General features: G+C 39.6%; 1 protein-coding gene across 3 annotated transcripts; it reads left to right on the forward strand.

The window, feature by feature from the left end:
* Positions 1–2,626: 2,626 nt before the first annotated feature.
* ap5z1 (adaptor related protein complex 5 subunit zeta 1) lies at positions 2,627–14,612 on the forward strand. 3 transcript variants are annotated; one of them, XM_032587551.1, is made up of 18 exons: positions 2,627–2,744; positions 3,724–3,861; positions 5,984–6,164; positions 6,964–7,114; positions 7,197–7,309; positions 7,388–7,562; positions 8,532–8,579; positions 9,508–9,648; positions 9,744–9,781; positions 10,024–10,186; positions 11,137–11,315; positions 11,392–11,534; positions 11,611–11,729; positions 12,778–12,905; positions 12,973–13,070; positions 13,148–13,280; positions 13,873–14,087; positions 14,174–14,612. In XM_032587551.1, the coding sequence occupies exons 1-18, from the start codon at positions 2,704–2,706 to the stop codon at positions 14,424–14,426; spliced, it is 2,457 nt and encodes an 818-aa protein (XP_032443442.1). In that variant the 5' UTR covers positions 2,627–2,703; the 3' UTR covers positions 14,427–14,612. The 3 variants fall into 3 exon arrangements, with proteins under 3 accessions (XP_032443442.1, XP_032443443.1, XP_032443444.1); XM_032587552.1 differs by lacking the exon at positions 8,532–8,579; XM_032587553.1 differs by lacking the exons at positions 2,627–2,744; positions 3,724–3,861 and having other exon boundaries at positions 5,783–6,090.
* The last annotated feature ends 2,367 nt before the right edge of the window (positions 14,613–16,979 follow it).

A 16,979-nucleotide genomic window follows, 5' to 3' on the forward strand; every position in this document is an offset into this window, starting at 1 on the left:
TCCTTGCTTGCCGTTCAGTGAAATAATTCAAGCAGCAAATCAAAACAGGCAGATAAGTATAATGACTGACAATAACACCATTAAAAATGTATGGGGCGCGCCGTGGTGGCGTAGGGGATAACGCGACCCACATTTGGAAGCCTCGAGTCCTCGACGCAGCCGGCGCGGGTTCGACTCCCGGACCCGGCGACATTTGCCGCATGTCTTCCCCCCTCTACTTTCCCCGTCCTGTCAGCCTACTTCCGTATAAGAGACACTAGAGCCCACAAAAAGACCCCCTGGAGGGGTAAAAAAAAATTAATGTATGTAAAGAGTGCTGTTAAAAGAAGAAGAGTTGATTTGTTTGAATTTTCCGATATTTATTGAAACCCATAAATATACCAGTTTGCTGGAGAGGCAATTAGAAAAATCCTGTCTAATCATGCCTGAAGAAAATAAAGTAAGGCAAACCTAAATAACTAATAAACAATAAACAATAACACTGATGAGATAAAACAACTAATTTTAAACATAACACTAGCTATGGATTGAGAGTTAAGGCCTCTACATAATCCTCAAGAAAAGAGAAATTGGTTCTCTCTTCCACGGCTGCGAAAGCAAAAGGACACCATTTCATCCTTGCAGCTCTTCTCTGGACATTGTTGCAGCTTGTTCTTAATTTATATTCTAAAAAAAAAGTTCTTTCCTTGATGTCCTGCTGGGTATATGTGGGTCTTTACAGGAGCTGAAATGTATAATATATTTGTCTGACATCAGTTGCCTGGAGGGAAATATGTTGAAGTACTCTAGATAGGAGTTTTATGACCCAATTTTAAGATGTAAAATTTGATGTTATAACATAGCAAACTCTGTGACGCCACACCAATGGACTGGTTATGATATCTAGACAGTTCAAACCTTTTCTGTCCGCCCACTACTTGTTCCTAGTAAGTAATGCAGGCGCACAGTGAGCAGGATGGAAGAAAAGGTTGGCATCTTGTCACCATTATAACCGTTAGATGCTACGCTCATGCTAACTGTTGTTTTTGTGGAGTGTTATTCCTTTAAAAACTCCAAAAAAACATGTAGATTTTGCTAACCTCTTTTTAAACTTTAACTCAGATTGTAACTGAGACTGTCTGCTTTGGTCAAATAATAGTTTTTCCCCCATAAACCCTCCATGAGGGAGGACCATATTGGAGTTGATGGCAAAATGAAGCCTCTCAAATAACAGCTCATTTTAAACAAGTGTCTGACTCTACCAGAAAGCTGAAAATGGATAACCAATTGATCTTTCCAAATAATGATGGAAGACATGGCAAATCATCATAGGAGTGATTCAGAAGCCACAAATCAAGTTCCTTCTCAGTCCTGTAGAAGTCCCGTGTGTTGAGCTGAAAGAGGCGATTATAAGGAAAGGCTCAGAACTAAAATGATCAACAGAAATTGCGCAAACATCCCTCTTTCTGTATGGCCCAACCATGAAAGGATAACACACTCTCGTGTTGCCAGAAGAGAGGGTTGTGCTAATTTTTCAAAAACATTTCTTCTTAACATGGTTCAGTGAACTCAGGTTAAGTTTTGTATTTGAGTTGTTTTAATATTAATTTGCTTGAAGGCTTTTGATACATCTGTACCAGGGTCACCAATAAATATGACCTGCACTGTCCAGGACGTTTTCCGAAAATTACGCACAACAGGAGAATTGCGATTTCACAGTATGGCAGGGGTCTCAAACTCAATTTACCCGGGGGCCGCTGGAGGTAGAGTCTGGGTGAGGCCGGGCCGCATTCACACACACGGTCTCCTCAGCCGAACCTTTCTGATTGCCTATTACCATATTTGGCCGTAGTCAGGCGCTGTAACAGCCGTAATTGTGTAGTGTCTCTTTAAGATACTCTAGTATTGCTAATGATGTCAGAAGTATGCGCCACGGCTTCTCTGTAGAGAGCGTGGGAGAAACGTGCTAGACGGACATGTTAGCTCCCTAACTTTTTAGTAATGTTACGGGTTGTTTGACCGTCCTGACGAATCTGCCGCCTCCTCTCCTCCCTTAAACACAACCCAAGCGTTACAGCGCCTAACCTGAATTACGTTACACTGATCAGCAACTTCCGGGTCTAGACTGGATGCTGAAGCACGTGAAGCGGGAGCGGCCGCGGAAATTGCGCATGTACCGCATGCAAATAATGACAAATAGAAAATGCAAGTAGGCCCGGCCGATGTCCCGCCCCCGAGAGCAATATACTCCACCGTGATTGGTAAGTTCGTTCAGCTCCGCACACAACACTGAAAAGTGCCAATTATATCAAACTCGCGGGCCGCACTAACATTAAACTTTCATATTAAGGCGGGGGCCACAAACTATCATCCCGAGGGCCGCAGTTGGCCCGCGGGCCGCGAGTTTGAGACCCCTGATGTATGGAATAATGAGACAGCCTGAGGAAGTCAACCATATATTTCTTGGTGTGACATGTTGGCATGCTGGCATCAGCTGAGTTAAAGTTATTATTTATTGCTGCTTTGTAGAATAGCGTGCGAGTTTTCATACGTTTTAGTTGGTGCATAAATTACATAGTGGCGCTATTTTATTTAAGTTAAACATGCAAGTCAAATCAATCGAAAGCGGAACTGATGTCATGTCATGTGAGCGCAGTCCGGACATGTTTAAAACGCGCACTGTTTACCTTTCGCTGTAGTGGAAAGGCTGACTGCTTAAAAAAAATGTATTCTCTCGGTTCAGAGAGTTTAATTAAACAAGCGAGGTAAGGACTCGGAAAGTTTGGATTTTATTCAAAACCTTTCGCTCTTGTGCTGCTTTGCTAACAAAGCTAAAACCAGTTAGCCCGACTTAGCTTCCTTGTTTGGGTACAGATTTTATTTTATTTTTTTTTTACGTTTCAATTATTAACGCTGCTAAAACTTGAAACGTATCTTTTGTTTATATTTTATGTAGCCATTAACTGAAAAACCGAGGCTGCAACAAGAAGTAGTCAGCTTCCTTCTGTCCCCCTCCGTAACATGTTAAAATGAAAACATGTTACTAAGATGGAAATCAGTATATTATTATTTACTGGATTTGTTTTGGAAAGTAAAAAAGCGTTTTTACCTGAATGACTTATCAGTGAAATGTGATCTGGTAAGCGAACACCCTGGGAATGTCATTATAATGTCAGTTGTTTTGAATATTTTTACCATTTTTCCTGAAACATTGAAGAGTTATTTGTGTAACACGGTGCAGATATGCCCCAAGCGGTTACATTATTTGACTCAAAAAGTGAAACTTGGTGTAAAGATTTAGATGCAAATTTATTTTTGTTTCAAGTATTGGCCCTTTGGTTCTCGTACTCGCTATATTTTAGCACAATACAGCTAATCTTTTGAGATTTGGAACTATTTTTACCCTGAAAGAGTCTTAAATCAGTGAGTTTTTAAAAAACAAAAAACAAACAAACAGCAAGGTAAGGAGAACAAAGCACATAACACTTAAAAAAGATTCCAGGAAACAAAGTGTTAAGAATGAATGAGCTAAAAATAACATTTAAAAAAGTCACTTTATTGCAATGATTCAGCCTTAGTCATAATAATAAATGATCAGGTTCTGGACTGAAAATGAGTGAAAGCCTGCAGGAATATTGACAGTTCTTGTGAAGTTTGGTAAAATGTCAAGAAACTAGACGCGATTCAAGACTTTTTGTGCAGCAATGTGAGATGAAGCCTCGGTGTGTTTTGGTTGTTTTCCAGGGAGATTCAGGAGGCTGAGCTGCAGAAGTTTTACAGCCGCCTCGTGAAGCTGCTCCAGCTCAAGGAGCTCGGTCATGAGACGGTGGACTCGCTGCAAAGGCTGCACCTCATCCTGTCCGCTAATAAATACGCCAGAACGTAAGAGGCCCTCCTCGTGATCTTGATACTTTTTTTACAAGTATTTGTTATAATAATTTTGATAGGTCTGATAACACTGTAATAATGTTTTCAGAGATCCCTTATTTTTTTCCCGAAAGCCCAAATATGTCATGACGCTGCTTTAGGTTGTTTTTAGCCTTTGTCTTAAACTAAAAACATAAAACATTGATTTGCTTTCTCAACCACAGACTAAGGATGCAATATTTTATTTAGACAAATAATCTAGTCGGACATTTTTGAATGACAGCAATGTCTAAACCACGAGTCTGCAACCTTTACAATCTAAAGAGCCATTTTTACCCTTGAGTCCAGCTAAATAAGTCATTTAAATCTGTAAACTTATATATATGCATACACACACACACACACACACGAAAAAGTGTTGTCTCTGCTAAACAATCATCATTTTATTCCTGTTTTTCTTTTTGATTATTGTAAAATAAAGACAAACACAACACTTTTTGAAAAAAAAGATGGATATCTCTTTTGGCATTTATAAAAACGCGTAAAAAAAACCGAATAAATAAGCTACAACACATACTTGCCAACCCAAAGACAAGAAAAACAGATTTAAATGTTTATTTGTCATTGAGTTTCTTGTGGAAAATGAATGTAATTGTGCCATAAGAACAGAAAAAGCTGCTAAAACCTCCATTTGTTTTTAAATTCATATTTAAAAACATCAGTTTGATTCTTTTTAATTTTAAGCTATTGTTGAAGATATAAAGAGCTACTGGTGGCCTAAACCACCTCAGATCCAAAACTTAAAAAGCGTTTAACTTGTTTGCTTTGTTAAAAGAAAAACATCCCGTTTAAAATTTGTCTCAGTTAAAAGAAATAGGAAAAAAAAGTTACTCTACCTTTAGCAAAAAGAACAGGCTTTCGGGTCACGCTCTCTTTTTAAACACTCAGCGTATTTAGCCAAGTTAAATAAATCACTTAATTTGGCGGCTGCTTCTGAGTAAAAGTTATGAATAGACGTGTTTCTGTTTAGTATAAACATAGAATTTAAAGGCAAATACTTTGTGTTGTAAATAACATTTTCAATTGTAAGAAGATTTTAATGTATTGGTAATCTTTCTTTGTAGCGGTAGTCCAAATCTGTATCAACACAGTAAATCAGTCCAGGGGCAACAAACGGCTGTAGATCTCATCCCAGGCAGATGTGATGGTTTATGATGTTTGATGGCGTCTTTGTGGTCCTCTGCAGCGCCTTGTTGTCTTGCCGCCGGATCACACCAGGAGGTTTATCTTTCAACAAGTTTATCTTTAGCTTTTGTGCCTTTGTGACAAGAGTCGTGAGGTTTGTTTTCTACGGGAGGCATTCAGAGATGTGTGAATCTGAAGCTGGAAAGCCTTTTCCCAGGGGTGTCAAACTCATTTTCGCTTTGGGCCAAATCAAGACCATGAATGCTCTTAAAGGGCCGGTTGTGCCATAATAATGTATTGATAAAACCTGCTTACCGACTGTTAAAATATTATTGAATTCTTAAAGTTAACTAATATTAATGAACATCTTTTCAGTCCCTCCAGGATGTTGTTATACTGTTTGTAATTTTTGCAATAACATAAAGTGTTTGTGGGACTAACTTGGAAATATTTGCACTTATTTATGATGGTAAAATTACTCGTTGCAGAGATCATGGACCATAATCTGATATCAATTAAGGCTGAGGCAGCTGTTTAGTACAAATAAGGAAGTTTTTGACAATTTTTGAGAAAAATCTGCAATAAACTCTCAAATATATATTATCTCAAAGAAGTGTGGGGATTTGTTGATTTTGCGTGAATTTCCACAATAATTCTCAAGAAGCTGGAGGGACTGATTGATGTAATTTGGCAGTAAATAGATAAAAACTGCATTGATTTGATTGATAACATAATATTTAAGCACACTTAGTGTTTAGTCTAGAATCTAGAGGGCCACATAAAAAGCTACAGTGGGTCAGATCTGGCCCACGGGCCTTGAGTTTGACACATGTTTACTATGAAACTCTTTGACTTCTTCTCTGATTAACGCTTAACATATTTAACTTGTACTTTTTTTTATTTTTATTTTTTATCCTTACTTCTCTGCTGTTTCTGTTGTCACCAATCAAAGGCTGCCCTCAGATCTCCAGCAGAGGCTGCTGTTGCTCCTCTCCTCACGCTCAGAGCAGCTCCAGGTGCTGAGCTCCGCTCTGCTCAGGGAGACGCCGCCCTCTTCTGGTGAGGAGCTGAACAACATCCAGGAGAACGTCAGTCAGCTGAACACGCATGCTGCCGCTCTGCTCGTCTCGCAGGTTTGCAGGAAGATAAAAAAAAAGAATATGCTCAGAATTTTATTTTATTTGTGAGCCACTCCAACTATTGCTGAAACGATTAATTGAATTAGTCGCGATTAATTGATTACTAAAATAATCAATTAATTAATCGATTAATCATGAACTGGATTAATCAGACTGAAAAAAAGGCCAGCTGCTAAAAGAACATAATCAAAGCAGTAAATAAACTTTGATTATACATTTTGCATTTAAGATTAAAAAAAAGCTTTAATATGTTTTACCCAGAATTCCTAGAGTCGTGAAGTTTCAGCTTCACCGGGTTCAAATTCTGTAAAAAAGAAATAAAAGACTTCTAAGCACCTTTTTCTATCCAATTAATCAGTTAATAAAATAAATAAATACATACATTAACAGGTCAACCCTCCACTGTATTATTGATGTTAAGTCAAGTGGAAAGGTTTGAGCTTTTCACATTTTGATGTAGAAGTAATTTTGTCACTGCAGATGCATCCTTTGCTACAAGTGATTCACTAAAAAAATGCTGTCATTGCATTTGAGGCAATAAAATGTTTATTTTCCTGTTTAGAAAAGGAATAAATTATTTTATTAATAATTGCATCACTTTATTTGCATTAATGTATTTCTAACTTTGCATAAGGAAAGCTTAAGTTTAAAAAATCTGCATAATGTGCCAATCTTTAATCCGATTAATCAATTAATCTTCATAGTTATTAATCAATTTATCGATAACTGAAATAACTGATAGTTGCAGCCTTAATTTCCGACTTGTTTTTCCGCTCTGCTTCGGCTGCAACAGGCCAGATCCAGGACGGATTTGAACAATCTCTGCGCTCAGCTCGTTCACGGTCTGGAGGGCCGGCCGTCTGACGGGCCGACTCGCTCGCTCATGTTCACCCTGCCGGTGCTCAACAGCATCCTCAGGCTCAGCCCAGAGAGCCTCACCGAAGGTAACCAGCGGACGAAAAGAGGCTCCTCGGGACTCTGTATTTACGGTAACTTGTGACTCATATCCTTCTTTTTCACCTCCAGAACACGTGACCATCCTGAGTAAAAAGTTTGTCGACTGGCTGCGCTACGCAAGCATCTTGCAGGGGGGTGGAGCCTCCTTGGGAGGGTTCTTCACAGGACCCAGGTCCCGTCAGGTGAGCGATCTGGACCCAAGATGTCTGCGCGGAAAGTTTGAAAACTTTGTGTCTCAATCCATGTTTTGTTTGTCTCAGCCTCTGCCCACAGCAGAGCTGGATGGCTCGGTGTCGGGCGACTTCTTCACCGTGCTCTGCGTGGGCCAGGGATTCACGGAGGACCAGTGGATGAATGTCTATTCGTTTTCCATGCTGCGCCGCTGGCTCCTCACCTACCACTCTGTTTCCAGCGGAAACAGCACAATGGACGCTGGTATGACCACAGATTGTCATCTTACCGCCACAAACTTTAGCGTATTTTAAATGGAAGTTAGGCTTTTATGACAGATCAGTAACCTTAACCCTAAACCAAAGTTCCTACCTTGAAAGTCTACAAAAGGGTGAAACTGGATTTGATCATATTGGATGTCTTGATAAGTATGGAATAAAGTTTTGAGTTTAGACTTATCCCATTAGCTAAACGATTAAATTCAGATTTATTTATTTTTTTGCTAATAAAGGACTTGTTATATTGATTAAGAGTTAATATTTGCTTTAAGATTGCCGCACAACTTTTTTGTCTACCAACCAATAAGACACATCCGTTTTAAAAAGTTACGGCTCTTTTTGCCTCTACACCTGTAAAACTGAACCCAAGGTACTTTTCATCTTGAGAAACAAAGATTTGGGCAATCTGTATTTACACTAGAATAATCCAGTCCACAGTTTTCTACAGTAAATATTGTACATGTTTGGTAATGTAAGATAGCGGCGTATGCCCAAAAATCAACATTGAGTTGTATTGTTATTGGTGGAAAAACCTAATAGTGGAGCCCAAATAAGTCAAAGTTTGCATCCATAATGTCCTAAAAATAAACGAGGCCAAGACTGAAAACAAAGAGCTGTTCTGCCAGAGTTTGGCAATGGATTGGGCCAGTCCATTTCCCAGTTAGTCTATCACATAAAAATCTTATTACAATCTGTTGAACTTTATGCTTGGAAAGGGACAAAATGGGAAAAAGTTCAAAGACTAGGGATACTTTTACAAGGCACTGTATATGTGTGACTGATGTTTTACTGCTCAGTGTTTCAAACTTTAACGAACAGGCGTATGCTAACCAAATGGGACTTTGTTCTTTATAAAAGAGCCTCCTCAACCCATGAATCACAGAGGTTACCCAACCTTCACATCGCTCACATGAAACAACCTGCCTTTTTTTTGTTTTGTTTTGATCATCTCCAGCAAACAGGCTGCAGCTCAGCCTCTCCCTCTCCCACTCCTTTTCCAATGGTAAGACATGAGGATTCACGGATGCATGCGTTCACATCTGAGAATTATTAACTCAACTAAACTCCCGAAACGTTTTCTCGAGGCAGCTCAACAAATTTGAAATGCTGATTACGAATCCCAGCTGCACCTGACCCTAACAAACAATCCCTAACAAAACACACCACTAGCTTCTGATCTCTAACCTCCTCTTGTCTCTGCTGTCCATGTTGGATAAATTGCAGTGATTGCAGTTTCTTTCAGAGAATGATGTACTAACCATTTCATACCCCTGGAGTCAAATATGTTACATGTTTAAGAGTTTTTCTTTGTGAGAAATGTAACTTTTTAGTTTTGTGCTAAATATTAGATGTAGCATTTAGGTTGTGGTGGTAATGCCTGTTTAACCTTGTCCGCGCATCTTTAAAGATTCTGCTTTAAAGAACTACTACTCAGTGGTAGTTGTTATTGTGTCTTGTCTCTATGCTGTAACTGCGAAGTAATTTCCCTGCTGGGATGAATAAAGTACTTCTATTCTATTCTATGTATATATGACATTAAAGTAGCTAAATAAACCAAACTTTAGTGACATTTAGATCATCGCCTATGATGGGTTGTTTTTATCGTAAAAGTTGAGTCAGAAAACATGTGGTGTGGCTTGCAAGTTTGTTTCTATCCATTAAATTTGAACTGATTTGGTCACATTTTAGCCACAAACTTCAACACATCTTTTTTTTTTTACTCTATGTGACAGAACACAAAGTTGCTCATTATAGAAAGGAAATGCATATAATTTTTTTTATTTGTCTTTTTGTTTTGCTTGCAAAGTATTTTAACATTCTGCTTTTCTTTATTTGTTTGTTTTCTGGGCCTCGATCCAAGTGGATCCAAAGCAGTCCAATCCAGGCTTCTTTTCTTTCCAATCTTTAATACCTGACCCTGCATGTTGCAGATGATCGATCAGAAGTGGACGGATCAGTGGTTTCCATGGTTTCGGCGACGTCCTCCTCCAGCCGCCTTCTTCCCCCAAAGGAGCGTCTGAGAGAGAAAGCGTTCCAGTACTGCCAGCGCCTGATCGAGCAGTGCGATCGCAGTGAGTGAGCTCCACCAGGAAATCCTCCTCTTTTAGTTCGAATCGTTTAAGCATGTGAGGCTGAACTCCGGTGTGAATTTCTCTCTTTCCATCAGAAGCACAGAAGAAGTCGGACACGGAACTGCAAAAAGCGGTGAGATTTCGAAGGTGTAAAACCATGAAAAGGTTTCATGAAAAGGAGCTGGGCCATAACTCTACTTCATTGATTTTTGAAGATTTAATTATTGGGAAATCTGGATATGTTTTTTTTTCTCCACCAATGAACCCTTTGTGTTTCCATAGTTCATAGTGACGTTAGCCCGACCTTTATCAAAATATTCACAAAAACACATCACACCACTGCTGTTTGTGTGCTGACTGGTTCCTCTCTGTTAGTGTATGGTGGAGGCCGTGTGCATCCTGGACTGCGTGTGCGTGGAGGACCCCTCCATGGTCTTCCGCACCTTCCCGTCCATAAAGGCTCTGTTCAGTCGGCTGAGCTCGGATTTGTCGTATGCCAGAGTCCTGCTGCCCATAGCGCAGTTCTACCTCAACCACGGTGAGCGCTGAAGGCTGACTGACATTTACTACACATTACCCTCAACAGTGGTCAGAGCTTGTTAATAATTAAACAAAAACAATAAAATCATTCACTGAGCTTAAGTTGGTTTTTGTTAGTATTTATTACTACTTCTGCAAGACTCGTTTTATTTTTGACGCCAGATATTTTCATACAGTCTGATTTTTTTTTTAAAAACACACACATTTTGTTCTCTCACTGTTTCAAGTTAAATCAGACAAAACCTTTCTTGTTTTAGGTCAGTTAGAATGACCAAAATTATTTTTGTTTGCTAAATGCCACAAAACATATTTTAAAGTCTTTGTTTACTTGCTAGTTAAGCTTTTAATCTGAGCAAGAAGATAATTTACTTCAACACAATTTGTTTGGCATTGTTTCAATGTATTTCATATTTATTATTCGTAATTGCTCAATGTCTTATTGATCTGTGTAATTGAAATAAAGGTTGGCTTTTATTTTATACGTTAGACGTTATTTAAGTTGGGGGATTTTTTTGTTAAGTTTGTGTTTCATTCTCAGACCAGTCGTGTGCATAGTGTGTGTTAGAGAAACATCCCAAAACATGAAATGTTATATTTTTGTTTACCTGGTCCCTGCTATGTAAAATACTATGACAAAAAATATTAACAGTAATAATTTGTCATATAATCATGATTTTAAACTGTCTTTTTCCATTAATTTGTATCGTTTTTATTTCCAAATTGTGGTGCTGGAAAAAGTTTGAAAACTTACCGTGAAAATTGTGGGAAAAGTGTACAGACTCTGCTCTGAATGCTGTCTTTTTGACAACTTTCTACTTTTGATTTGAGAGCTGCATAGAAACCACAACGCGGTTTATGTTAAATATGGAGGAAAATCCACCAACAACTACAAATTTGTTTATCTGAAATTGAATAACGGTAGATGTGACCCTGAATGTGTGTGTGCAGGTGAAATGGCAGCCGTGGACTGCGAGTGTGTGTGGAAGTTGGTCTTTGCTCGCTTTCCCGCAGAGCTCTTCAACGACCCTTTCCTCGCCCACGAGCTGCTGCGCTTCCTCCGACAGAACCTGGACGGCCTGCGGCTCCGAGCTCCTGAGTTCATACGATTCCTCCCGAACCTTCTGAAGGTGTCGATCCAAAACCCAGGCATGCTGCGTCCCGCCGCGTGGATCCCTGCTCACTTTCTGACCCTTCTGTGTGTAGTTTTTAGCATGGGATAGCTCAGCGGTTGTGGATGACTTTGTGGATCTGCTGCCCTCTCTGGTTACTGAAGGAACTGCGGTGGAGATGCTTCACACGCTGCTGGACCTGCCGTGCCTTTCTGCTACACTCGTCTTGCAGCTCAGGTTTACAGACGCACAAACACGTTCAACGCTGGTTATTTACCCATGTCTCACTTGTTTCTCTATGTGCGTGCTGCAGGTCCGTGTCTTTGCCCATCTCGGAGTCGAGCAGCCGAGGCCTGCTGTCGCTCGACGCATTTCGAAACCCCGCATTCAGAGGACTTTTCCTCTTTCTGCTTCGAGTGGAGACGGGCTCAGGTAGTGATGGACTCGAAATATGTTGGGAATTCTTTCTCCACACTTACATAATCCACACGTGTGACAGACGGGAATGAAATCTATTGGAGCAAACAGCTAAAAAACTTATGATTAATGGTTTATTAGGTTAAAATTAGTTCCAATCTATTAACTAATAACGCCCACTTAAACCTTCTTTCAGTGTTGTAGTTTGGCCGCCATCCAGGAGAGGGCGGCGCTGGTCATCCCTAAGTGGAGTCAGTTGATGCAGAAATAAAGATGGCAGGCCCATACCGGAACAGGAAAGAGAACGGTTCCAAACAGAGTCCAGTGTGGGACGTAAAACGCCCTTACTGCGGTTCTGTTTTGAAACATAAACAAGCTTAATGGCGCTCGTTCAGCCGGGATGCATGATGGGACAGCATCGACTTCTCAATAAAAAATAACGGATGTGGTATGAAGGCGAGGATGTGAAGACTGAATAGCAGAGGGCATAACAGAAAAAAAAAATACATAATGGGAACAAAACATGATCCTAATGAGCAAGGTTGATTTTTGGGTTAAAGTGCTTCATGAAGCAGTTTTAACTTTCTTTCAAAGGCAACCACAGACAACACATTAACAGAGAGATGTTCACAAAGAAGTACTGTTTCACATATTTTATTCTTTTCATCGTTTACATTTCTGTTCAGCAGCTTGAGACGTTCCCATTTTGTTATGTTTCATAAATATGTCTAACTGTAGTAATATGAGAAACCCACAAGTTTCTGTTCATTCAGTCGGTATTTAATGCAACAGCAACAAAAATAATGTTAACATTTTGTTATGCTTTTTTTAAATTCAGCATATCATGACAAATTCAGCCCTTTATGATATGAAAAGATGATTGACCCTTTTGATATAAGAGAAAACAAATTTCTTTTAAGGAAATAACCGCTTATAAATTAATCTGTTAGTTGATCAGATTAACTCGATAATTGTTGTTGCTTTCAAGACTTGTTATTTCTACACCGGTGCTTGGTAATAAAATTGTGTTTTTTTTTCGAATTGATTTTGCTTCTCTTCTTAGGTCACACCATCGACCGGTTGAGCACGCTCCACGATCTGCTGGCCGAGGCGGCCGACTGGCCCAGAGTGGTGCGCTGTGCCCAGGTCGTCCCCGTGCTGCTGCACATTTATTTCAACACGGTTGTTACGGTAGGGACAGAGCGCATCCCAAGTTAACATTCGGAGCAGACAGAATAACATCGTCGTTGGTTTTCAGGTGGCTGAAGAGAAGCTGTTGGCTCACCTGATTCTGGTGATGCTGGAGAGGAGCGGCCTCCTCCTCGCCATCCCCACGTACAGCAGAGAGATACACAGGTACAACTGGAGACGTTCCCTAAAGGCTCCGTCTCCGTTTCCCCGCCTCCTTATTCTCTCTCGTTGCCCTCCTGCAGGGTGTTCAGCTGCCACCTGCTGAGGCTGTGCAAGCTCCGCCCCTCTCTGGTTGTGGACCAATCACACGAGCTGCTGGAGTTTGCTGGGACGACGGCGAACGTCTACAGCAAGGAAGAAGTCTACACTCACGTGGTAAAGAAAAAAGAGCAGTTTTGGTTCTGATTAAAAATTTTCCAACCATAATTTTTTTTCTTTTCTTTTTTTTTTTTAAGGAAAAAATCACTAAATATAGCCACATAGTTGCTAAGTTGGCAACAGTCGAGTGTAGAGGTAGACATTTATTTTATTGTTCATTTATTTTTCAAATGATCTTATGGTGATAATTTGGATTTGTTGTCTTGAGGAATTCAAAATAATGATGTTAATTTAAAAAACCTTTCAGTATTATCAGAATTATAATTTTTTTTCCACTGTTTGTTTCACAAGAGCATCAGTAAATATCAGTAAGTTTGAAAATGTGTTTAAACGCGGTTACTGTGTGCAGCTTTGCAATATAAATCACACTTATTAAAGTAACTGTGTTTTAGAGTATTTTCTGAAGGACAATATTTGTTTGTGGCGCTATTATACCTAAAAAAGGAGTAATAAATAGTTTTTTCATCTGCATACGTACAGACCTGACTTGGTGGGCGGGTCTGTCACTCAATAGAAATGGTAATAAAACATAATAGAAAACGCTGAGCTGTTTTTTTGTTTTTTTTTTCGTTTTGTTTTTGGTCGGCAGGTGTGGGTCCTGGGGGAGTACCTGTCGGCGGCGTCTGACTCCCGCTGCTCCGTGGCGCTCATCACTTCCTGTTTTGAAACTTTGGAGGCGGTGCTGTTTGAGATAACCTCGTCTGCCCCGCCTCCTGGAACGGTGTGCCCCGCCCCTAAAGTCATCACCACTTTGATGAGCGCGCTGGCTAAACTGGCGTCGCGATCACACGACTTGATTCCAAGGTGAATAACTTTTTTGTGTGCGTTTGTTTTATTAGCGTTCCTTTTAGAATAATGTAAGGGGATTGATTGTTTCTGTCTCTCGGTAGGGTGTCTCTTTTCTTCTCCAAGCTGAGAACTGCAGCCAGAAACGGCTCGGTTGCCTGGTGCGCCGACGAAGACGACCTCGTTGCCATAGTAACCCGTGGTGAGGAGTTGTGGTCTCTGCTGAAAGCCCCCGGTGTGGCTCAGAGCGTCCTGACCCCGCCCCCTCACGTCCTGACGCCACGCTGGCACAGAGACACGAACCTGGCCATGCCGCTGCAGCTCCGAGTCCTCACCAGGCTCACACACTCACAGTGACTCACACACACACACACACTCACAGTGACAGACACACACTTCATTCTCCTGCACTGGCACTTGATATGAATTATCTGAACAACAAAACACCTTCATTTTGAAATTAGATTTTTTTTTTAGTAAATAAATGAGATTTAGTGATGTTGTAAATAACTTATAAATAAATAAATTTCACTGGTTTTTAAAGTGTCATATTTATTACAATGATTTTACTGAAAAATAGCATTTTTACAAAAAAATACTTTATTAAAAACACACACACGCACACACACACTGTGCTTCACGTCCTGAGTCAGTGGTGTCTTAAGACAGTAGCACATTTCAGTAGAAAATTCCTCACTTGTGGTTTTTACTGTCCTTGTTTAGGCATCATCAATAAAAATCAACATTTTCATGAAAACCTGCATGCTTAAAATGCTTAAATCGACACTGTAAGCCAGATTCAACTAGTTGGTTTGATTAAATTGTACATTAAATGAAACATCTGTGAATCGAAAAGTGCTTGTGAATTTAAGTGCGTCATATTAGCAAAATAACTTGCAGTCCAGACTACGTAAAGAGTCTGAATGCAGTGGTATATATTTTAAAATGACTACAAAAGTTTTGATAAAATCATTTCAAAGCTTTTTTCCCACTTTTAGTGCAGATCAGCTAAAAAAAAACCCCAAAAAACAAATATAAAAGCTTCATAAACCTGGTTGCATAAATGAGCACAGCATCGGTCTGATCATTTCTGTATTCGCTCTTCAAGATCTGATGAAACTTAAATAAATGTCAGCTGTTCTAGTGAAAGCAATCTAGCTGGTCAAAGGTATCAATCAGGAGAAGGGTACAGAAAAATCCCACCAAGAAAACAGACTAAAACTGGATGATTTTCCAATATGCACACTTGTGTAACTGGATAATTCAGATGTTTTTGTTTTTCAGTCAAATACTACAGGATATGCAACATGTTAAATTTGAATATGAATAATTTATCATCGTCTCATTTTATTTGCATCGCAGAACACACTTTTTAGATCCACTGCAGTCCGTCTTGAATTTGCCTGTACAATTTAAAACCTTTCCTTTCGTCAGTTCTCTGTGACGCATCTTTAATGATGCCAGATTGGAGTTATTTACCCACGACATGTTACCATAGCTAAATTATGTCAAATTAATTAGCGACACCTTCACAAACAAATAAAAATCAACAACAAAATTACAATCAGACGACATTTATCCTGAGAGCAGCTGTCGATCCACGTCGGGCTTTAAGTCCGTCTTCATTGCTCCCCACGCTCTCAGTCCACCCGATGAGTGGACTTTTAACCAGAAATTCTCAGAGAGCATATCCATAAAAGAATGCCTCCCTAAAACTTTCACCTTGAGATAAAGTCAGTAATTAAAAAGTGGTCGGTAAGTTTTGGAACCCCAAAACGAGCAAATGGTTACAGTTACTGTGACAAAATCTTGAGATATTTCTGATTTTTTTTCATTTTCACTCCCAACGGCTGATCGATTTCATGTTGTTCATTACGTCAGTTAAGTCCAGCCTATAAATTATTCAGTAATTGTCGCTGCTAATTGTTGAATCAGTGGTGAGTGTGAACATACACAACCCGACTGAGCAAAGAACTCGTTTTGAACTGGATCTTTAGGCACTTTTTACCAGCAGCCTGTTGCAAAGAGGCAAATTGTTCAACGTGTTCAGTTGAATCTAGCAAAAAGCAAAAACCAGATTCCTGTTTTAACAAAAGGAAAATACTATTTTAGCTCAGATGTTGTGGTTCCCAAAGAAAAAACAATGCATCTTATAAGGGACCTGTCTCTGATACTGATTCTTCTTCTTTTGTCCTCCACATGACACAATACGCTACCAAGACCTGGTACTTGAACTGGACTTGCATAGAAAAAAACAAACAAAATCCCCCCAAAAAATTATTTTCAAGTCCTTTAGAAACTCTTCGCAACTCTGAATCTCTACCACTTTAAAACGATCATCTTGGAAATTATTGCTTCACCTTCACAAACAAATAAAAATCAACAACAGCATGAAGCTAACTTTATATTAGCTTCATGCTAACATAAAGTAGCTCCTATGCTAGCTTAGCATAAAAAAGACATTCTGGTTTTTCCCCTGACTGCCAATCAACGGTCATCTTCATTTAGCTTTAGAGATAATTTTCTATCTTAAACTGCAGACATTATGTCCTTTTATAAATACTTTTTTTTCTTAATCCTGCCCAACAATAGTGCCCTGCAAAAGTACATTTACCCCTTAAACCTGACATTTTCTCATGTTACAATCATAATCGTTGATGTGGTTTAATGGGGTTTTACGTGATTCGTCTGTGAAGTGGGAAAAAAAAAAGTATGGTTCTCATTTCTTTATCAATGAAAGTCTGAAAAGTGCGGTGCGTATTGTGTTTTGCAAAACCCCCTTTCACTGCAAATGTAGCTGAAAACCTTTTAAGGTGGAATGAGCACATCTTGAGACTAAAATTTCGTCTTTCCAAAAGAACCTGACCTACGTCTGGACTTTAATGGAGCCGTTCAATCTCACGAACATGA

This window comes from Xiphophorus hellerii, chromosome 16 (genome assembly GCF_003331165.1).
Source record: "Xiphophorus hellerii strain 12219 chromosome 16, Xiphophorus_hellerii-4.1, whole genome shotgun sequence".
Lineage (NCBI taxonomy): Eukaryota > Metazoa > Chordata > Actinopteri > Cyprinodontiformes > Poeciliidae > Xiphophorus > Xiphophorus hellerii.